Source organism: Crocuta crocuta, unplaced genomic scaffold (genome assembly GCF_008692635.1).
Source record: "Crocuta crocuta isolate KB4526 unplaced genomic scaffold, BGI_CrCroc_1.0 scaffold107, whole genome shotgun sequence".
NCBI lineage: Eukaryota > Metazoa > Chordata > Mammalia > Carnivora > Hyaenidae > Crocuta > Crocuta crocuta.
In genome coordinates, this window is record NW_027531877.1 from 732,699 (window position 1) to 756,028 (window position 23,330).

At 37.4% G+C, this 23,330-nt stretch overlaps 1 protein-coding gene across 2 annotated transcripts in view; it reads right to left on the reverse strand.

Annotated features, from left to right (window-relative positions):
- Positions 1-23,330, reverse strand: part of LARS1 (leucyl-tRNA synthetase 1) — a 71,393-nt gene that overhangs the window by 39,076 nt on the left and 8,987 nt on the right. For both annotated transcript variants that reach the window (XM_077773040.1, XM_077773041.1), the window contains exons 3-15: positions 20,709-20,796; positions 20,024-20,104; positions 16,786-16,923; positions 12,980-13,141; positions 12,298-12,410; positions 11,386-11,449; positions 9,896-9,963; positions 9,567-9,792; positions 7,277-7,364; positions 7,114-7,190; positions 4,044-4,097; positions 3,114-3,254; positions 1,468-1,545 (exon numbers count right to left, since the gene is read on the reverse strand). In XM_077773040.1, the coding sequence (XP_077629166.1) occupies positions 1,468-1,545; positions 3,114-3,254; positions 4,044-4,097; positions 7,114-7,190; positions 7,277-7,364; positions 9,567-9,792; positions 9,896-9,963; positions 11,386-11,449; positions 12,298-12,410; positions 12,980-13,141; positions 16,786-16,923; positions 20,024-20,104; positions 20,709-20,796 (1,378 nt within the window). The remainder of the gene's footprint in view (positions 1-1,467; positions 1,546-3,113; positions 3,255-4,043; positions 4,098-7,113; positions 7,191-7,276; positions 7,365-9,566; positions 9,793-9,895; positions 9,964-11,385; positions 11,450-12,297; positions 12,411-12,979; positions 13,142-16,785; positions 16,924-20,023; positions 20,105-20,708; positions 20,797-23,330) is intronic.

Consider the following 23,330-nt stretch of genomic DNA (forward strand, 5'->3'; position numbering starts at 1 on the left):
ACAGGACATTTATAAAAAAATCAGTTATTACTAAAATGGATTTAGACTTCTCAACAACATTCTGAACCAGAACACCATGGGTAATGTCCATCAAATTCTAAGGCAAAATTACTTTCAATCTAGAATTCTGTCCCCAGGCAACCAAGTATAAAGATAGACTAAAGATATTCCATACATGGAAAATTGCAAAAATTTACCTTCCAGGTATCCCTTTTCAGGAAAGCTACTAGAGTAAGCTTCATCACACTGAGAGAAGGAATAATTAAGCAGCAGCCATGGGGTCAAGGAAATATGAGATCCAACTCAAGAAAAGCAAGAAAATTCTTAATATAAATGAAGATCCCAGAGGACATTTATGCACTAGGACAGTAAGTAACCAGTCCAGACTAAACCAGGTCAGAAGGTGCTGGAAGAGCTTTCTCCCAGATGGAACCATAGCATACTGAGGTGACAAAGTACTGAAAGAAGAAATAAAGAGTTGTGACAGATTCTGTGTATAGAGCATTGATAATTCTATTTTAAAGTAAGGAAATTAAAAAAAAAAAAGGAGAATTACTAACATCAGGGAAAAAACAAAAGCTGGGGAAGAAAACTTCTCACTGTACACTTTGTTGTGTATCAGTGGGGGCACCTGAGTGGCTCAGTTCGTTAAGCATCTGACTCTGGCTCAGGTCATGATCTCATGGTTTGTGAGTTTGAGTCCCATGTCGGGCTCTGCACAGACAGTGCAGAGCCTGCCTGGGATTCTCTTTCTCTGTCCCTCTCCCATGTGCGCTCTCTCTCGCTCGCTCGTGCTCTCTCTCTCTCTCTCTCTCTCTCAAAAATAAATAAGCCTAAAAAGAGATTAGTGAATTAAACACAGAATTCCCACATTAACATATTAAAAGAAATACTTTTTTTAAATGTACGCAATGATTAGTGCTCTCACATAAGTTATAATATACATATAATAAGATGGGAGGCGAAGAAGGACACACGAATGTGGTAAGGTCAGAAAGACACAGGGTAGAAGAAAAAGTTAAATCTTGATTTTCCACAGTAGGAAGTCAATGGCTAAAAATCAAAAACTTGAAAAATCAAAAATTTTAAATTACTCTACGACCATTTACATTAGAGATCTGAGAGAAGGTTAATATTAAAAGAAACAACCAAAATAGTTGAAAGTAATCCTGTCCAAGGAAGAGAAATTGAAGAGAATGTGGGAAGGATGGAGAGGAAAGAGCCAGTTTTTTATTTTAGTAAGCTTTACAGACCACTGTCTCTCTGTGTGACGACCATATATAATTGTCAAATATCAAAATTTAATTCAGGGACACTCTTGATCTCAACTCCTGTCTTGATCTCAAGGCTGTGGCTTTAAGCCCCACTTTGGGCTCCGTGCTGTGCACGAAGGCAATGAAAAGAAAAAAAAAAAAAGGTTTTCTCTAAAACAGCCTTCAGAGGATGGCCTATCACATAATCACATACATTGTCAATCATTGTTTTCTGAATCGTCTTCTTTACATCTTGGACCTTCTGTCCTTTAAATCCATCCACCAACATTACCTAAAAGGATGAGAAGTGGGGAGAAAAAGCAGAGATGAAACAATTAAAATGTGCCTTGCGTTCCCTCCAAACTTTTCCCTAACTACATTTATCTCCATCCACAACCAAAGAAATTTTTAGTGTGCAATCTACCACGTTTGTAATCTTAAGTTTTTATTTTGCCATAACTTGGGTGACTAATATATATAACATACTTGTTTTTCTTTTGCCTTAACTAGGATAGCTATCATGAGCAAGATTAGAAAGTAACTCTTGCTTCCTTCCCACTTCTCAGATTTCCACGTGGAGAGAATTTCAATCGGCTCACTCGGCTCATTCCTGAAGGCTCTGGGGAAATGAACGGAGCTCACGCAGCCCAGCCCCAGTTAGACTTCTGTTTCCAATTCTGCCTGTTGCCAGTAAGCATTTTCCTTCGCTTGGCCATGTGATAAGCCCGGCCCTTATAGGAAGGCTGGTTTTTCCAACTCTGCGTTTTACGTAGTGAGGAAATTTAATTCTAGGGCTGGGTATTGGCTTGTCCATGTTTGTCTCAGATCCAAGCCACGTGATCCCCTTCCGGCAGATATTTTGACCTCCAGCTATGTGACTCCTGTTTCTCTCTGAAATAGTTTCTATCTTAAATGGAAAAGACATAAGTTTTTCGACCTTCCAATCCCCTAACATGCCGAAGTGCTCACATGTATTTAATTCACCACTATGAAATTATTATACTTATTGATCATGTTCATAAAGTCGTTAAGAGCACAAACCCTGGAGCCAAGCTGCCCAAGTGTGAGGCCCAGTTCTGTCACTGGCTACCTATCTGCTGATCTTGGGTAAATTACTTAATGTCTGTAAAACAGGAATAACAGGGCTTACTTCACAAGCTTATTCTGAGATAATAAATTAACGCAAAAGTGCTATCTATAAAAGGGGTGGCTTTTGTTACCACCCAAAATGTATAAATCTCTTTTTAAAAAGGCACATAATAACCATTTGTTGGTTATCTAGAGAAATTAGAGTAAAGGTAAAAATGAAGAATTCTCATGTATAGCCTTAAAAATCTTAATTTCAACCTCAAGTCACTAGCAACTTGTTTTGATTTTTTTTTCTCTAGCCTAGTCTTCTTCCCATGGAAATGTGTAAGCCACATTAACACATGCACAATTAAGGAGAAAAGAGAGGTTCAAAACATGTCTGTTGTGCTACCCTGGCATTTCGTGGGCATTAACAAGTAAATTAATTGAGTAAAACTGCTTACTTGAAACAGGAACTCCTCAATTAAAAAAGCAAAAGGGATTAGGTATTGTCCATTTAATAAACCTATGAAACTTACTGCATAGTAACATAAACTAACTTTAAATAATCTTCTCAAGAAACATTTCTTAGAGATTCCTAAAGGGCACAAATACATAATTTCTATAAATGCAATCGACAAAAAATAGATTAAGTAAATTTGGAAACAGGAGAACACAATCTCATATTAATCTGTCTCAAATCAGTATATAGGTGAAGCTATATTGAAATTTTCTAATTTTTTCTAAGTCACTGAAAAAATTACAGAGCAAAACCAAAAACTTATTACTTACACCATCATAAAACCCTTTTAGATATAACTTCTCCTTAGCTTCTGCAAGTTTTTCTCGGTCATTCTGGCTTTGAACTTTCAATTCATCACAAATGGTTACAGCAGAAAGATTTCCAACACCTGGGATTTCAATGACTGGGACCTGCAAAGAACAGCAATTTCAGGAACTTATTCACATTGAATGACCATAAAAACAGCCCTGGGGTGCACAGTTCTTTGGCCTCTACTGTCCAATGAAGTCATTTCAGATTTTATATATCATTACAAGAGCACCACATTAGATAATCACAGTGACCAACAACCAGATGTGTAGTGGTCTTCCTACTCTCCTCCACAGAACCTACCCAAATTCTCTGCACCAACCCCTAAATTGTCCCTTCCTCACTATATAACACACCTTCCCCAGCTCACAACCCTGTACTGGCATATCATTAACTAAATAATAAATTATGAAACTAGTAAAACGATATGAAAAACTAAATCTACAGATGATCTTATTTCTGGCTTAGAAGAAGTCTTCTAGATTCTTCAGGAAAGTTATTTGCTGGTAATTAAATTTTTTTTTTCCTCTTCTCCAGATACTAATATGAAAACATAAACAGTCATGGCTAACATGGCAAAATTTTGTCTTTAGAGGCTTGGAAATTGGCCCTGCTAGCAAAATAGGCTACCACAAAACCAGCGATGCTAAAAAAGTTGTTTGTTTGTTCCAGAATTGCAGGTGCCGGTGCTAAGAAAATGTTTATTGTTAGTCTTTCTCTCACTCTTAACTGCCTCAGTAGATACCAAATTCAAGTAAACGAATCTATGCCAAACTCCCTCTTATTTTTATATCCACCAATTATTTAATTTTGTTACAAGGAAAATGCTAGCTCTTTTTTTCAGTGATAAAGAGAAGGGTATGAAGATTCCGAGTCCTCAGTACACTCACCGGCTCAAATGGCAAGACCATGTCATCTCTAATTCCGTACTTTGCTCGTAAGGCCTGCAAAATAATTTTGCAAATTAACACTAATGATCAACACTTTATGGGCTATTGGCATAATCAGTGAGAGAACAAACTCCAACAAAACTTTTTAAAAAATATTTGTTCTCCTAAATAAATACTTTAAAATATAAACTATTCGTTCTCCCCTTCATCTGGAAATTGTTTTATTTTACCAAACATCTCAGGAAGAGATCTATGACACTAAAAAACTCAACAGTTTAAATTAGAGCGAACTGCTTAAATGATGAAGTAGGAAGCCAAAAGGTGCACCTGCGTGGCTCGGTCGGTTAAGTGTCCGACCTCAGCTCAGGTCATGATCTCACGGTTTGTGGGTTCGAGCCCAGCGTCAGGTTCTGTGCTGACAGCTCAGAGGCTGAAGCCTGCTTCAGATTCTGTGTCTCCCTCTCTCTCTCTCTGCCCTTTCCCCACTCATGCTCTCTCTCTCTCTCAAAAAAAAAATAATAATAATAATAAATTAAAAAGATTAAAAAAATAGCCAAAAGCAAAAAATTCTCACACACCTACACACACACACACACACACACACACACACACACACACACACTGAAAATGTAGTTCATATTCTAGGTTGCAATGAAAATGTGAATATGAACATCAGAACTTTTTTAAGTTTTATGGAATCCATCAAAACATTAAAAAAGAAAAATCACATGATCCTATTAAGGGATGCAAGAAAAGCATTTGAAAAAATCCAATACCCATTTCTGATAGAAACTCCTAGTAAACTGGAATAGATGCAAACCTTCTAAAACTTGATAAAGACTATCTACAAAAAAAACCCATAATTAATATCACACTTAATGATGAAAAATTCCGTTTTCCCACTAAGATGAGATATGAGGCAAGGATGTTCTCTCTCAACATTTCAATATTGTTCTGAAAGCCCTTGCCATTGCACTAAGGGAAGAAAAGAAAATAAAAGGCATACAGATTGGGAAGGAAGGCATAAAACTGTCTTTTTTGCAGATGGAATGATCGTCTATGTAGGAAAATTCAAAAGAATGAAAGAAAAAGACTCCTGGAACTAATAAGCAATTATAGCAAAGCTGCAAGATACAAGGTTAATATACAAGGTTCATTATATTCCAGGGGTGACTCAGGTGGATAAGTTGGTTAAAAGCAACCAACTCTCGATTTCAGCTGAGGTCATGGTTCCGCAGTTCAACCCCACATCGAGCTCTGCACGGCACAGAGCTGTGCTTAGGATTCTCTCTCTTCCTCTCTCGCTCTGCCCCACCCTCACTTACTATTCTCTCTCTGAAAATAAATAAATAAACTTAAAAAAAATTTAATTGTACTCCAATGTACTAAAAATGAACAGGTGGACTTCAGAATTAAAAACACAACACCACTGGGGCGCCTGGGTGGCTTAGTCGGTTAAGCGTCCGACTTTCGCTTAGGTCATGATCTCGCGGTTCGTGAGTTCGAGCCCCGCGTCAGACTCTGTGCTGACTGCCAGCTCAGAGCCTGGAGCCTGTTTCAGTCTGTGACTCCCTCTCTCTCCGACCCTCCCCTGCTCACGCTGTCTCTCTCTCTCTCTCTCCTAGAAATAAATAAAACATAAAAAAAAAAAACAAAAAAAACCCACACCACCAATGATATTAGCATTCCCTCCAAAATCAAATTCTTAGGTGCAAAAGTAACAATACATATGTAAGAGCTACATAAGAAAAACTATAAACTCTATGAACACAATCAAAGAACTAAATAAATGGAGTGATACTTCATGTTCATGGACTGGAAGATTCAGTACTGTCAAGATGTCAATTCTTCCCAATTTCCAATTTAACCTACAGATTCAGTGCAATCTTAACCAAAATCCCAACAAGTTATTTTATGAATATGAACAAAGTGATTGCAAAGTTGTATACAGAAGCAAGAGACCCAGAATAGTCAACTCAGTACTGAAAAAACAAATTGGAGGACAGACACTATCTGACTTCAAGACTTTACTATAACGTTACAGTAATCAACACAGTGCAGTGCTGGAAAGAAGAGACACATAGTTCAGTGGACCAAAACAGTGAGCCCAAAAATAGACCCCATAAAGACAGTCAACTGATCTTTGACAAAGGAGCAAAAGCAATACAATAATTCAAAGACAGTCATTTCAACAAATGTTATTGGAATAACTGGACACCCCCATGCAAAAAAAAAAATCCAGACATAGAACTTACGCTATCATAAAAATTAACTCAAAAAAGATCACAGCCCTAGTTATAATACAAAATTATAAAATTCCTAGAAGCTAATATAGGTGAAAACTTAAACGTCCATGGCTATGGTGGTGACTTTTTGGACACAACATCAAAAACACAATCTGTGAAAGAAGTGACAATTAAACTTCAGTAACGTTAAAAGCTGCTCTGCAAAAGACAGTATCAAGAATTAAAAGACAAGGGGCGCCTGGGTGGCTCAGTCAGTTAGGTGTCCAAGTCTTGATTTCAGCTCAGGTCACAATCTCATGGTTTGTGAGATCAGGCCTGCATCGGGCTCTGCACTGACAGCACGGTCACAAGGGAGAGAGATGAACAGAAAGAGCACACGGGACTTTAAGAGTGAAAATACTCTATATGATATTATAATGATGAATCTAGGTCATTATACAGTTGACCAAACCCAAAGAATATATACCACAATGATTGAATCCTAAGGTAAACGATGGATTTGGGGGGATTATAATGCATCAGTGTAGGTTACTCCGTGGTAAGAAATGCACCACTCTGGTGGGGGATGTTGATAAGGGCGGAGGTTGCCCATGTCTGGGAGCAAGGAATATGGGAAATCTCTGTACCTTCCTCTCCATTTTATTGTACACCTAACTCTAGAAGTCGTATGTTTCAAATTCAAACCAAAGGAAAATATATTAAACCTAGAAACAAGGTAGAAATAATGGTTCAAAGATACGATAGCTTTTTCATTTCAGATTGTGTTCGGTGGTACGTAATGAGATGATAAAGAATTAATAAGAATATGAAACTCAGATACTCACTTGCTTTTTCTTCAAATCTCTAAGGGCAGCAAAATCATCAGGGGAGTCAGAAGGAACACTTGTGACCACACCAGTGCCTTATAAAATAAAGTATGGAATGAATCAATACAATCAGAACGTAATCACCAAAGTACTTCTAGAAAGAAAGAAAGAAACTCTTTACCTTTATCCTCCTTAATGGTGAGCATTGGAAGAACATAGATCACCTTATAAGATGTTAAAGGTGCAGAAAGTGATGCACCAAGCATTTCCTGTGCAACAAAAAAAATCATCATAAAAGGTGAAAAAATTTATTTTAATCACTCAATTTCAAAGTGTTAATATTTTTAAGCCCTGAGAAGCTAACATTCAAAAAATAAATGAAGTTAAACAAAACTCATTATTTTATACATACTAGACTAAAAATAGTTGTAAATAATTATAATTCCCAAATGTGATGTGGTAAGGTTGTGAGGAAATGAGTTTACTAATACACTGCTGGTGACATTGTACCCCTTCAGGGAAACGATCTAAGAATCATAGCGACAGACACATACACAAACGTTCACACAACTTGGACCGGGCAATCCAGTCTAGGAATCTACCTCAAAAGGAAAAAAAAAAAGCTGAAATTTAAATGACAGAAAAATCATTTAACAAAATATGAGATATAAACAAAATAAAATACTGTATATCCATTTAAAACAATGATCAGGGGGCTCAGTTGGTTGACCGTCCAAGTCTTGACTTCGGCTCAGGTCATGATCTCATGGTGATTTCAAGCCCCACATAGGGCTCTGTGCTCAAAGCACAGATCCTGCTTGGGATTCTGTCTCCCCCTCTCTCTGCCCCTCCCCATCTTGCTTTCTCTCTTCAAATAAAAATAAGTAAATAAATAAATAAAGACTAGGAAGACAAGCTGAATGAAAAACATACATCTAGTTTCTCTTAAAAAAAAAAAAATCCAAAGATTCAACAATACTGAACCCATACTCTCAAAACACAGCTCTTTGTTGAGCCAAGGACTGCACTTTTCAGTTCCACACACACAGTTCCCAGCCATCCGCGTTATTCAAAGAGTAGCTGTTTTTATGGAACCTACAGTCATGTGGGTGAAGGCCAAATATCCTAACAGTCTTAAGAGTTAAAAGCTATTTTTTAATTAATACCACCCATTTTCTTCACTCCAGAATCTGTTCAAATCTACACGGAAAGAAATTGTGTTAGGAACAGGAAAAATCTGTGTCATTAACAGTATTACTAAAAACCTCTCAGACACAACTCTGACAGCTGATGAGATGTGGCAGCACTGCTTGTAACAGAAAACGACAGGAAACTATTCAAATATCCATAATAAAGAGTGGTTAAATAAGCTGAGGTATGGCCACATAATGGACTCCTTATGTGGTTGCAAATAAGGTATTAGGAAGCTATGCACCATAAGGCAAATACCAAGTCACAGCTAAGTAAAAAAGAAAAACAAGAAAGCAAGATGCACTGGGCGCCTGGGTGGCTCAGTCGGTTAAGCGTCCTACTTCGGCTTAGGTCATGATCTCACGGTTCGTGGATTCGAGCCCCAAATTGACAGCTCAGAGCCTGGAGTCTGTTTCGTATTCTATGTCTCCTTCTCTCTCTGCCCCTACCCTGCTTATGCTCTGTCTTTCTCTCTCAAAAGTAAGCATTAAAACAATAATAAAATTAAATAACCATTAAAAAAATTTTTTTAAATGTTATTTATCAAGATACCTAAGATTAGCATTTACAAAAGGGAATAAAATATATCCTGAAATTCTAGTAAGCAAATAAAGTGTAAGGATCAAAGCTATGTAACTGTCCAGATTTAGTTACCATCAACCAAGATTCTTCAGAAAAAAAATACCTGCAATTCTATAACAGGAACACAGGTAATCATATTCCACTGCAACCATTAAATCTCTTGGGGAGGACTGTCTATATTTTTCAAGCAGACACTTACTGAACTGAAACGTAAGAGTCAAAAATGCTACAGTGATATAGTCACACAATGAATACTCCACAGCAATAAAAAAGAACAAAACTACTCCTACACACAACATTTATGAATTTTGAAGACATAATGCTGAGCAAAAGAAGCCAGACACAAAAAAGTACGGATTATATAATTCAATTACATAAAGTTCAGGAACAGCAACTAATCTTTGGTGACTAAAGGCAGAGCAGTGGTTACCTGTGCGGGAGAGGGGTGGGTACCGAGTGCAAGATGGATGTGGGAGCACTTTCTGGACTACCGGAACTGGTCTGTACCTTGATTAGAGTGGTGCTTACGGGAGTGTACACATGTAATAAAACTGCACCAAAATAGAGACCTTACGATTTGCACATTGCATGTATTCCTCAATTACAAATTTTTTTTCAATGTTCTTTTCTCAAGTGTCATAGATGAAATGTTCCTCTAAATTTAAGCACTAAAATAAGAAATCTGCCACCCAACTCACCTCCCCCATTAATTCCTTAACAACAGGCACCACGCCATTGTGTTTGGTAAAGCCCTGGTAGGACATATTCCTGGCAGCTCTCTGGGTGCAGATGAATATATCACCATTCGCCGTCTCAAATCCAATGTACTTCATATCAGGGCGAACCCAACAGTTGGTCTGTCCAAACATGGTCTCAGGCCTGAGAGTAGCAGCTACCAAGAAGATATTTTTCCCTTTCAGGCCACTACAAAGAAAAAAATATATATGTGTATGCAAAGAAAGTGCTGTGGATTCTCTTGCATCTGTTATTTCAGAAAGATAAAGCAGTAACTCTTTGGCAAACCTACCTTAATTTGGATGGGTACGGCTCAAGCACTTTCAACTTGATTAAAGTATATTCCTGAGGTCCCACACCCTAAACAAAATAAAACAAACGAAACTTTGAGAAGAAAAAAGATTTGAATTAAACCCACTCATGTAAGTGAGTGATTGGATTCAAATTTCTTAGATGGATTCTTGCATTGTTAGAATAATTCTTTCTTACAATGAGGAGACGGCCATGAGGGAGCTGACTACATTCACATAAAGTCTCATGTATAAGAAGTGACTTCAAAGACCACTCTCCCACTCCACACCAAATCAGAACTGGTAAAGGAAGTCCTGATTCTACAAATAAGGACAGTTTGCTAAGAAATCACTTGAGAGTGGAGGAGGGGAGGGGAGGGGAGTGACTTAGAGTAATCACCCAAAATGGTGTTTACCAAAATGGGAGTCAGGGTATGTAATCAAACAATCCCGTAGAGCAGGCATCATAGAAATACACTGGACCAGGGGCCAGAGCACCTGCACTCAAAACCTAGCTTGGGCTGTTACTGATACCTTGATCCAAGGGAGTCACAGTCTGAGACTTCACTTCTTCAACTATAATATAACTGTACTGTGACTCACACGGGACTATCCCAAAGAACACAAAAGACAAATAAATAGCTTTGAAAACCCTCTGACATACTACCGGAATTTAGGAAACTGCTGGTGTTGACCATATTAAAACTTAATACAGTCAGTAAACTGGGTCTTATGAATTCAAAATTTTGATCAATTCTCACTTTTTGTTAGATAAGTTGCACCATAATTGAATGCTAACTTTGAAAAGCAGTCGCTAGACTACAGATGCATTCAAAGATGGTAATAAAGGAAGATGCACTCATAGGGAATCCTAAGTTCAGATTCTGGTATTGTTGTTGATTTACTGCGCCACGGCTTTAGGCAAATGACCCGGGCTTTACTCAAGTATTACAAAGAATAATGTTACTAATGTGTCTTACAGGAATGCAGAAAGAACTGATGTCAGCATGGCTAGAGGTGCTTTAGAAATAGGCAAGGAAGCACATGATCAAAGCAAGTATAAAAGGAATCTGTGTATATCAGTTAGCCACATATCTCATTTCCTTGCCCCATACTCTTTTTAGAGCAGTGTATTCTCCAGGGAGCGCTCCTCAACCATGAGCCTGCATGTGAGTCACAGTGAGAGCTTATTAAAGACAGATTCCTGGGCTCCACCCTCAGGGCTTCTGATTCAGCAATTTGGGGATGAGGCCCAAGAATGTGCTTTTCTATCACAGGCAGATGAGATACAGCTGGTACCAGAACTTTTGGAGTAATAAGGTCCTAAACAAGACACAGACCCTTACAATAACATTCTGTTTCCCTCTTCACAGCCCCCAGAATATACCTCAGCACTGGAATAAAATTATTTTTAGGTTCCTGATCTAGTCCATAAACTCTATGGCCATACTGAGAATTATTATAATGGCTACTCTACATCACAAATAATTACCTCTCCAGTTTGCCTATCATGATCCATACAAGGTTGTCCATCTTTTGGAGAATAAATGGTATACCTAAAAAGTAAATAGGAAGTGACAAATATTATTTTAATATATATCTAACAATATTTCTTCTAACTAAAACTTTTAACTGAACAAACGTCTGCATCAATTATTTATGCTTTTATGAGTAGTTGCCAGCCAATTTAATGAAAACTTTCCACCTTCATCAAAGATAATACCCCTGAAAAATACACACCGGTCATGGCTTTGTGGTATGAAACAGATTCTAAAACATAAGGGCGCCTGGGTGCCTCAGTTGGTTAACCATCCAACTTCGGCTCAGGGCATGATCTCACAGTTCGTGGGTTCGAGCCCCACGTCAGGCTCTGTGCTGACAGCTAGCTCAGAGCCTGGAGCCTGTTTCAGTTTCTATATCTCCCTCTCTCTCTGACCCTCTCCTGCTCACACGGTCTCTCTCTCTCAGAAATAAATAAAACATTTAAAAAATTTTTTAATAAAATAAAATATAAATTCAGTTATGAAGTACATGTGGCTTTTAATTAATCCATAGAATCAAGGAAAAATCATAAACACTTTATAGAAAAAGAGGATAAACTAACACATAAATAAAATTGTTTTTCTGCTTGGCTGGAAAGACTGAAAAGAATCTTCAGGGAGATCATAACAGCCAATACTCCTATTCTCCCTGTTTTTAGCAGCTCAGAGACATTAAACACGGGTAAAACATTAAAACACTGGTAAGACAAAAAGGAAAACAAAGAAGACAAGAGAACAAAAAGGAAAAAAGTTATAAGAAGAGAAAGGATCACAGGAAAAAGAAGACTATCTGTCAGGCACTGAATTACAGTGCAGGATTTAAATGATTTTTGCTTTATTATACTGAAGGACAACAAACTCACCGCTTCCCAAATTTTATTTTCTTTCTTTCTCTTAACGTTAAGTACTGCCACCTGACAAATGAATCATAGTAAGGATTAACATCAGTGGTGATGAAGGAGCGACGCCAGTCTACCTACAGAAAAGAAAAGAAATAGGTGATTTTTGAGAAATGTGCAGAATTTCTATGAATAAAAATGCCCACCAATCAATTATTTACTCTTCTACTATTTATTTTCCAACTTAAAATTATATCGAACAATAAAAGGAAAACAATTTTCAGGTTCCGCCTATTAAATATATATATCATATTAACTTGTGTTTAACTTACAAGTTTTTAAACACACATTCATATGTACAAATGTATAGAAATTATAAAAAGTTAAGAAGGAACACTTAAATAATACCTTTGTATTATTAATACAAATAATTCCTAAATATACAAGCTAACCTTTGGCTTCTTCACAGTCTTTGAACAGAATTCCCTTCTACTAATCACTAGTATATTAAAATATATTTCAATACAACAAATATTAAAGTACTTCACTGCTTACATCAGGCCCATAACAATAACACTACTAAGTCATTAGTGGAATACAGGTGGAATAAATTATTCTAAATTATGAGGTGGTCCAAACTCATATAATCACATAAATACAAATGTGTTCTTCGCATTTTCTTAAACCACAGGGGTGATGGACATACCTTCAAGCCCATTCTCTTCAGGTCCTGAATAGCCAGTGGTGGGAAATAATCAAGCCAATGCTCTGCTTCAGAAAATTTGACTATCTCTTCATCAGAAAGACCGAGGGATTTCATAATGCTCCACTGATACTTAGAAGATCCAGCTTTAGCAACAGCTTTACTCTGAAAATAACCAGTAAAAACAAACTCCATCAAGGACCAACCAACAACTGGTTAGCAAATTCTAGGACCACAGTCATTTTAAGTAAATAATCCCATTTGGTAGTATTTTTCTATTCCAAAATATACTATTGATATGTCAGAATACTAAAGGATTGAGATGTACTATTCTGTCAAACTGTACAGTCTGATATTAAGACCTTGACACCAGAGATAACTAAATCACTGGAACCATAAAGAATTATCATCAAAGATAAGATGTCAGCATCAATCTCGATTTCCTTTTTCCTAATACCACATGCAACTTTTTTAGTTATGAATAAACTACTAACAAGAGTTTTGTCCTTTTTTAATATTTACCAATATCAAAAAGGCAAACAAATGTCAGGGGTTGGAGGTAGGTAAAGAAGTTGAACTATAAACCTATAAAAAGACAGAGCAAGGAATTTTGGAGGTGATAGAACTGCTCTGTATGGTACTGAAGTGTTAGAAACCCGACTCCATGGGCGCCTGGGCTCAGCTGGTTAAAAGTCCGACTTCAGCTCGGGTCATGAACTCACAGTTCGTGAGTTAGAATCCCATATCGAGCTCTATGCTGACAGCTCAGAGCCTGGAGCCTCCTTTGGATTCTGTGTCTCCCTCACTCTCTGCCCTCCCTCATTCACACTCTATCTCACTTTCTGAAAAATAAACAAACATTTAAAAAAATTAAAAAAAGAAAAAGAAACACAACTCCATGTCTTTGTCAAACCAACACTACTATCTATTAAAAAGACTGAATTTTACTGTACATACATGTTTAAAAAATCAAACAGGATGTCAGAGGAAGCAAAGATGAGATGTAGACTGTGACAAATGTATCTAACAGTATTATTAATGTATGATACAACCACAGTTTGAAGTGGGTAAAAAAGAAAGGGGCTTTACAAGTACCTTGGGGGGGGGGGGGCCTGGGTGGCTTCATCAGCTGAGCATCCGACTTTAGCTGAGGTCATGATCTCAAGGTTCTTGGGTTCAAGTCCCACATTGGGCTCGCTGCTATCAGCACAAAGCCCACTTCAGATCCTCTGTCCCCCTCTCTTTCTGCCCCTCCCCTGCTCACACACTCTCCCAAAAATAAGTAATAAAATCCATTTAAAAAATAAATAAAAAGAACTTTGGAGGGGTGCATGGCTGGCTCATTCAGTAGAACATGCAACTTGATCTCAGAGACTTTGACATCAAGCCCCACATCAGCACAGAGTTACTCAAAAAAAAAAAGGGGGGGGGGAGAAGTAACTGAAGAGAATGGTTGAGTAGACTGTAAGGACAAAAAGTATACAAAAACACCATACTTCAGTTGGTAAAACTGTTTCTCCCAGGAGTATGGATTAGCAGTTCTGAAACTACCAGTGGACTAGTACTGAATAAATTACAAAGTATAAATAATGAGGGCCAGATTTCTCACTGTCAGAAAAAGAAGTCACAAATTAGCAAAGGGAGAATGCTGGAATGAGCTTCATAGTGCTAATATGGAGCCAAGGTTATCAGTATGAACTTTTTTTTTTAAAGTAAACTCTAACCCCAATATGGGGCTCAAACTCATGACCCCCAAGATCAAGAGTCACATGCTCTACCAAATAAACCAGGCTGGTGCCTCACAGTATGAACTATTTAAACGTATATAGAGATAAACAAAGAACTATTATAGACAGGTGCATATGTGTAGGTTACCAGGGTTAATATATACGTTTCATTGCTCTGTCTACTGAGAGGAGCCAAAATGAGTGTACCTAGCATTCAGAACTTAGTTTTCTAAATACCATTTCTCAATAAAAGGAAACAGGACTCCTTGGAGAAGTGGTTGATTCCAGGGCTGGATCACGGAAAAAACAAGATAAACCTGGAGTATCTTGGTCATCAGAAAATAATAAAGTGCTTAAAATAGAAAAGCAAAAAGATAGGAGCAATGTCAGATGGACACAGGAGCCAGCGTAAAAGACTCTCAGTGACCAAAATCAGAACAAGTTGAGTAATTACAATGATAACCCTCCAAAACACCTATAACCCAAAGAATAAAATAAATACGCATAAATCCACATTGATATAAAAAGAGACTGAATACATAATTAAGCAAGGAAGAAAGGACAACTATTCCTTTCAGAAGAATTCTAGGTAATAAATGGAGAAAAGAATGAACGAAATGGAAAATCACTATTAGAACAACATGGTAATGGGGTGCCTGGGTGGCACAGTCAGATAAGCATCTGACTCTTAATTTCAGCTCAGATCATGATCTCATGGTTTCTGAGTTCAAGTCCCACATAAGGCTCTGCAGTGACAGTGTGAAGTCTGGGATTCTCTCTCTCCCTCTCTTTCTGCCCCTCCGCCAGCCACCCTCTCTCAAAAATAAACAAATATTTTTTAAAAAAAGGAACAACACAGTAATAACTATCACACAGATCCACAGATGAATGCTAAAATTAATGAGAAAAATATTTAAAAAGAAAATATTGGGGTGCCTTGGTGGCTCAATCAGTTAAGCATTTGACTTCGGTTCAGGTCATGATCTCACAGTGTGTGGGTTCGAGCCTTGGGTCAGGCTCTGCACTGACAGCTCAGAACCTGGAGCCTACTTTGGTTTCTGTGTCTTTCTCTCTGTCCATCTCCCGCTCATGATCTGTCTCTCAAAAATAAATAAATGTTTTAATTAATTAATTAATTTAAAAAGATATTATCTCTATAGCCTCAGAGTATCTCTCAAAATATTTATGAACCAAGGGGAAAAATGGAATCTCTACAGTAGAAAAACCTGACAGACACCACCTAAACCAAATGATCAAGATTAACATCACCAGGAATGAGATACCAATATCATATAATCTCTGATACGATACAATAAGGAAAACATGTCACCTCTCAATCTACTCATGACTTATGAGAAAGCATTAGACAAACTCAAATTGAGGGACATTCTATAAATTTTCTGGCCAGTACTCTCCAAAAGTGTCAAAATCAAGGAAAACAAACACAGAAGTGACTAGGGAGACATACTAAGGAGATAGGACAAGTAATTGCAATGTGGGATCTTGGATTAGACCTACAAACAGAATAAGGATGTTAAAGAAAAAATGTCAAATGAAGTCTGTATTTCAGAGAATAGTATTGTTCAAATGTTAATTTCTTAGTTTTCAGGGCTGCATGTGGTTATATAAGATGTAACCTTACGGGAACTTAGGGGATCATGAGGGAACTCCGCTCTGCCTTGCAATTATTCTCTAAATCCAAAAATTATTTCCAAAAAAAGTAAAAAAGGGGAAAAAAAGCCATTGAAAAGTTAGAAAAATAATTTTTGGCATTGTTACTTTTTCAAAATTACTGAGTACTTTTTACGTTCCAAATCCTGGGAATACAAGGATAAATTGGACAAGGGTGCCTGGGTGGCTCAGTCAGTTAAGCGACTGATTCTTGATTTTGGCTCAGATTGTAATCTCATGGTTTGTGAGATCAATCCCTGCCTCAGGCTCTACACTCACAGCACAGAGCCTGCCTCTCTCTACCCCTCCCGCACACACACACTCTCAAAATAAATAAACATTAAAAAAAAGATAAATATAAATTAGACAAATATAAAATTTCAACCAAATTAGTATTATTAACCACCAAACCTTTTTTCCTTTGCTTTTATCCTTAATTATTACATCTTCTGTTTTAACATTGATTTCTTCTTCCTCCTCTTCTTCATCTGGAAAGTCAGGGGGGTAACCATAAAGCTCTATTTCCCTTTTCAGTTTATCAGCACATGCCTATAACAAATACAACATTAGAGTGAAATTCAAAACTTGAGGTAGAAACAATTTGAATTTTTTGGTATTTCTGTGGCCAACTAAAATGGACTCTGAAATTTCTGCAATACATCTATACACATGTGGATCACAATAGAAAACTCAAATGATAAAATTCATGTACCTCAAATTTCACTAATATATACATTAGTATTTTTATACTTTAGTATTTTACTGCATTTATCAGCAAGCATCTATTCAACACTCAAAGTACTTAATGTAGTACACTTTGTTAGACATTAGAAGTTCAAAAACATAAGACATAGCGTTATCATTTTGAATAATAATATGAATCACAGCATTTCTCACTATAAAGATTACTATCTTTTACCTCTATCATCATCACAACCCTACAAGGTAGATAGGAAAGGCATTTAGTTAGGAAAAACACACTTGAGAGATGAAGGGGTTTATCCAAAGTTACAAATCTAGTAAGCTGCAGAGAACTAACACATGAACTTCAGCTTTCCACCCCAGCTCCTCTCAATTACTATAATGAGTCCACGGTCAAAAACAAAGATGATACAAAGTTAAAGTAAAGAGAAAAATGCAAATAGAGGAGTATGACTTTTAAAAAGGAAGGGGACTCTTCCATGCAAAAGAATTTCACCTAATTAATAAGGAAAGAATGACACAACTAGAAAGTTACCATTTTATAACCACTTATTCAATAAGTGAAGCATACAAGGATCATCAAAGGATATTAAAGCCACTGGGTTAAGGAATAACCAGATATTCCGAGGCTCTCGAAATATCATCCACAAATTACTTTTCAACACCCCACCTTCAGAATGAAGAAATCTGACAGTTATTAGCTTAATATCACTAAAATGGGACAAAGTGCCATTATATGCCTTTTGAAGTGATACATTAGGAAGTTTACACCTCACCAAGGTAGTATTCTTGTCAAAATATTTAATCCAGATGTAATCATGAAGAAACAATCAGAAAATTTAGAATATGGGGCGTTCTGCAAAAATAACTAGCCTACGCTCTTCAACGACATCAATGTCATGACAAACTCAAAGAAACCAAAAAGAAGTGATGACCAAATACAACGTGTGACCTACAACATACAATGTAAAAAAAAAAAAAAAAAGGCCAGAAAGGAGATTTGGGGACAACTAGAAACATCTGACTAGAGATTAGATGAAGATGCTAATACAGGGGGCACCTGGGTGGCTCAGTCGGTTAAGCAGCCGACTTTAGCTCAGGTCATGATCATGGTTAGTGAGTTGGAGCCCCATGTAGGGCCCCATGCTAACAGCTCAGAGCCTGAAGCCTGCTTTGGATTCTGTGTCTCCCTCTCTCTCTCCTACTCCCCAACTCGTGCTCTGTCTCTCTCTCTCTCAAAAATAAATAAACATTAAAAAAAAAGATGCCAATATTACATCAATGTTAAATTTCTTGGAAGGGACAATGAAACTATGTTCTCAAAAGATACATGCTAAAGTAGTTAGGGCTAACACAGCATGATATGTGTAACTTACTTTCAATGAGTTCACAGAAACAGAGAAAACAAAGTATGCATGTATTGCATGTGCATTAAGAAAACCAAAGGAATTATGGAAAATGTTAATACTTAGCAACTATAAGTGAAGGGTATATGTGTATTCATTCTATCCTTTTACCTCTTCTGCAGGTTTGACACTTTTCAAAATAAAAGGTTGGAGAACAAAAGAAATGGGAGTTAAATTTCCCAACCCTCTTTCATTTAAGGAATCCTTTCAACAATAATTGGCCCCTTCTTTACTGAGAATTATTTCTAATATAAATTTATGACAAATGAAGACATTTGCAAACATGATCAAAATATGATACAACTCAAAAAAACCTGTTCATTACTTTATGCCAAAATACTACGTATGTCAAGAATACTTGAGAACAGGGGCGCCTGGGTGGCTTAGTCGGTTAGGCGTCCGACTTTCGCTTAGGTCATAATCTCGCGGTTCGTGGGTTCGAGCCCCGCGTCGGGCTCTGTGCTGACTGCCAGCTCAGAGCCTGGAGCCTGTTTCAGTCTGTGACTCCCTCTCTCTCTGACCCTCCCCTGCTCACGCTGTCTCTCTCTCTCTCTTAGAAATAAATAAAACATTAAAAAAAAAGAATACTTGAGAATAGTTATTATCTAACCTGAAAACAGAAATATCAATATGTAAGGTCACCAAGAGAAATATCAAGATTACTTAGAAATCACTTAGACCTTAATGTGTGCCTTTTATTTAAGCACTTCTTCAAATGTCTTATAAAAATTAATTTTCACTGGGCACGGGGGTGGCTCACTCAGTTAAGCATCTGACTTTGGCTCAAGATCATGATTGCAATTTGTGTGTTCGAGGCCTGCATTGACCTCTGCACTGACAGCACAGAGACTGCTTGGGATTCTCTCCCTTTTATTCTCCGTCCCTCTTGTCTGCTCACTCTATATCTCTCTCAAAATAAATAAAAGGGCACCTGGATGGCTCAGTCAGTTAAGCATCTGACTCTAGCTCACGTAATGATCTCACAGATCGTGGGTTCGAGCCCCGTGTCAGACTCTGTGCTGACAGCCAGCTCGGATCCTGTAGCCTGCTTCAGATTCTGTATCTCCCCCTCTCTCTGACCCTCCCATGCTCACTCTGCCTCTCTCTCTCTCAGAAATAATAAAACATTTAAATAAATAAATACGTAATAAACTTCAAAAAAATTGTCTCTTGGGGCACCTGGATGGCTCAGTTGTTTGAGTATCCAACTTCAGCTCAGGTAATGAACGCACCGTTCATGGGTTGGAGCTCTGCATCAGGCTCTGTGCGGGCAACTCAGAGCCTGGAGCCTGCTTCGGATTCTGTGTCTGTCTCTCTCTCTGCCCTTGCCCTGCTCACACTCTCTCTCAAAAATAAATAAACATTAAAAAAATTTTAATTGTTACTCATTGAAAAAAATAATTTTCACTATAATGAATTCGATCCACTCCAAGATATGCACTATAATAAATACCTGAAAATACTATTTCAACCTCTTAAATTGGTCATTACATTTGCTTTAAGCTACAAAGAGTAGGAACCAATCCCAAAAGCAATCTTACCTTGATAGGCATTCCAGTACAATGTAAACCAAAGGGAAACAAACAAGTTTTTCCTTTCAGTCTCTGGTATCCTACTGCAAACTACAAAAAGAAAAATAAATTTAAATTACAAGTTTAAATGCTAGATGAATATAGAATGTTGACTGTTCAAGAAGATCATGGATTCAGATTTCCTTTTCCCCTCTTCCTTTAGAAGGAAGTCATTCCCTGGAGCACCTGGGTGGCTCAGTTGGTTAAGAGTCCAACTCTTGATTACTGCTCAGGTCATGATCTCAGGTTCGTGGATCAAGCCCCACATCAGGCTCTGCACTGACAATGTGGAGCCTGCCTGGGATTCTCTGCCTCCATCTCTCTGCCCTTCCCTACCCCACTCAAAAATAAATAAATAAATATTAAAGGGAAAAAAAAAAGGAAGTCATTCCAAAATTCTTTTTTACTGTCTTTTCACCAAAAGCAATTACTTATGACCACGCATAAATAATTAGAACCCTGCACACATACACACAGCACATGTAAATTAAATATAAGAATACTTAATCTAAATAAAAACATAAAATTTATGCTTAAAATTCAGGAATCCTAAGTTCACTTAACAGGAAATAAATTCTATACATGCCATTTTCTTCAAAATAGTGTTTATCAAAGACCCTCCATCCCATTATGTTAAACACAGAGGAAACATTACCTCACATTTGGATAAAGAAAATGTGTGTCCCAAATGAAGGCGCCCATTCATATACGGATATGGGAAGGTTACAAAGTACTTGCCCTTGCTGCAAAACAACCATGAGAAAAACAAAGTACAGAAAAGAAAACGTTAAGTTACTTTTAAAATGAGGAGGTAGGGTGAAGAGAAGGCTTACTACAAACAACTTGTTTAAACTTTATTATTCAAAAGACATTTAAAAGCAGATATATGAATCTGGAAATTAAAAGCCCTCTGAAATTGAAACTTACTTTTGATTCAGAAAAAATAGGATACTTATAGTTAGATATTAAAGAAATAAATATTCTTGTAGCAAACACTGAAGGTCTAACAAGCTAAAATGCCGAGTAAAAATAATTTACTAAAGATAATTTTAATACTCTTAGGAAACCGGATTTATTTAATATTTTCATGATTAAATGAGATTTGCCTTCATTAGATATATATAGAGCAATTCAAAGCCCATCAGGTAAAATAAAACATTCTCAGTATTATGTGACACATGGTAAATTAAGTTAAAAAGCACTTCTCTAAAGCTGTTTAATTTATACTATATTACCTTCTCTTATAAACAAATGTATAACGTACCTATGTTAAGTTACAAAGCACAATAAAACGAATGCCTGTAAACACACTATCCAAGTGATGGGCCCCCTGAATCTATATGGTGTGCTCCTTACCCCTCCCCTCTACTTTTGTCATCCCCTTGATTTTGAATAGGGGGTATCTAAGTCTGTGTCCTTAAACAATGCATCACTTTTATTTGCTCACCTGTAAGCTTCATTAAAAATTATATACAGGGGCATGTGGCTGGTTCACTTGGTACAGCAAGCACCTCTAGGGTTGGGATTTCAAGCCCCATGTTGGTGCAGATATTACTTAAAAAAATTTTTTTTCATTCAATGTTAATTTCTAAGTTCTTCACTTCATTTTCTTTCACAGAACAAAGCAGCTTTTTCAGTTCACTCTCGGTAACTTTCCCTGAAGTTGGCCAAAATTCTGGAACCAACAAAAGCTATAAAGTATAACATCAGAGAGAATATCACAGTNAAAAAAAAAAAAAAAACTCTTAAAAAAAAATCCAAATTCAGAGTCGCTTGAGTGGCTCAGTCAGTAAAGTGTCCGACTTCAGCTCAGGTTGTGATCTTACAGTTGGTGCCTCTGACCCCCACATCGGGTTCTCTGTTGTCAATGCAGAGACCACTGTGGATCCTCTGTCCTCTCTCTCTGTACGCCCCTGCACATGCACACTTTCTCACTCTCAAAAATAAATAAACATTAAAAAAAAAAATCCTCTAGGGGTGCCTGGGTGGCTTAGTCGGTTGAGCGTCCGACTGCAGCTTAGGTCATGATCTCACGGTTTGTGGGTTCGAGCCCCGCGTCGGGGTCTGTGCTGACAGCTCAGAGCCTGGAGCTTGTCTTTGGATTCTGTGTCTCCCTCTCTCTCTGACCCTCCCCTGCTCACGCTGTCTCTCTCTCGCTCTCTCTCTCAGAAATAAATAAAAACGTTAAAATAAAAAAAAAATAAAGTTGTTATCAGTTTGAAATAATATATGCAGCATATCTTCACATTGGAAGCATAGAGATTTTAACATTTTATCCTCTAATTTTAAAAAGAATGTGTACAAATAGAAATTATTACAAATACTGAAAAGATCTGTTGCATAGATGTTTCTATTTTTCTTCAAGTTTATTTTTTTAAAATTCCATCTAAGGTAATATTACCTTAAGAAGTTAAATGTGNTGACCATCCTCTGCTCACGCTGTCTCTCTCTCTCTCAGAAATAAATAAAACATTAAAAATTAAAAAAAAAAAAAGAAATAGAAGAAAAAATCCTGTAGAGTGTTGCTTAGTAGCAAGGAAGATATCTTTTGAAATCAGAAAGTCCTAAAAAGTGGGGGCGCCTGGGTGGCTCAGTCGGTTGGGCTTCTGACTTCAGCTCAGGTCATGATTTCACGGTTTGTGAGTTTGAGCCCCGCGTCGGGTTCTTTGCTGGCAGCTAGCTCAGAGCCTGGAGCCTGTCTTTGGATTCTGTGTCTCCCTCTCTCTGACCCTGCCCTGCTCATGCTGTCTCTCTCTCAAAAAAAAAAAAAGTCCTAAAAAGTAGTCCAGGCCCTGTCAATTCCTAGCTAAGCAACCCTGAACTGGTTACTGAGCTTCCCTGTACCTCAGTACCCTTATCTATAAAATAAGGTGGGTGCCCTGTTACTTGACCATCTGACTTCGGGTCAGGGCAAGATCTCACGGTTTGTGGGTTTCAGCCCCGTGTCGGGCTCTCTGCTGACAGCTCAGAGCCTTTAGCCTGCTTCTGATTCTGTGTCTCCCTCCCTCACTGCCCCTCCCCTGCTTGTGCTCTGTCCCTCTCTGTCTCTCAAAAGTAAATAAACTTAAAAAATATATTAATAAATAAATGAATAAAATAAAATAGGGATAAAAATACTGCTAACCTTAAAGGGTTACTAAAAAGATTAAATGATAACGTGTATATTAAAAATGGCCTATTTCCTAAGCTTTTGCATAATGACCAATAAGTTTTTCACATTAGCTACTATCATAATTATTGTCAATGCATTTCATCATTGTAACAAGAACATTTTTCT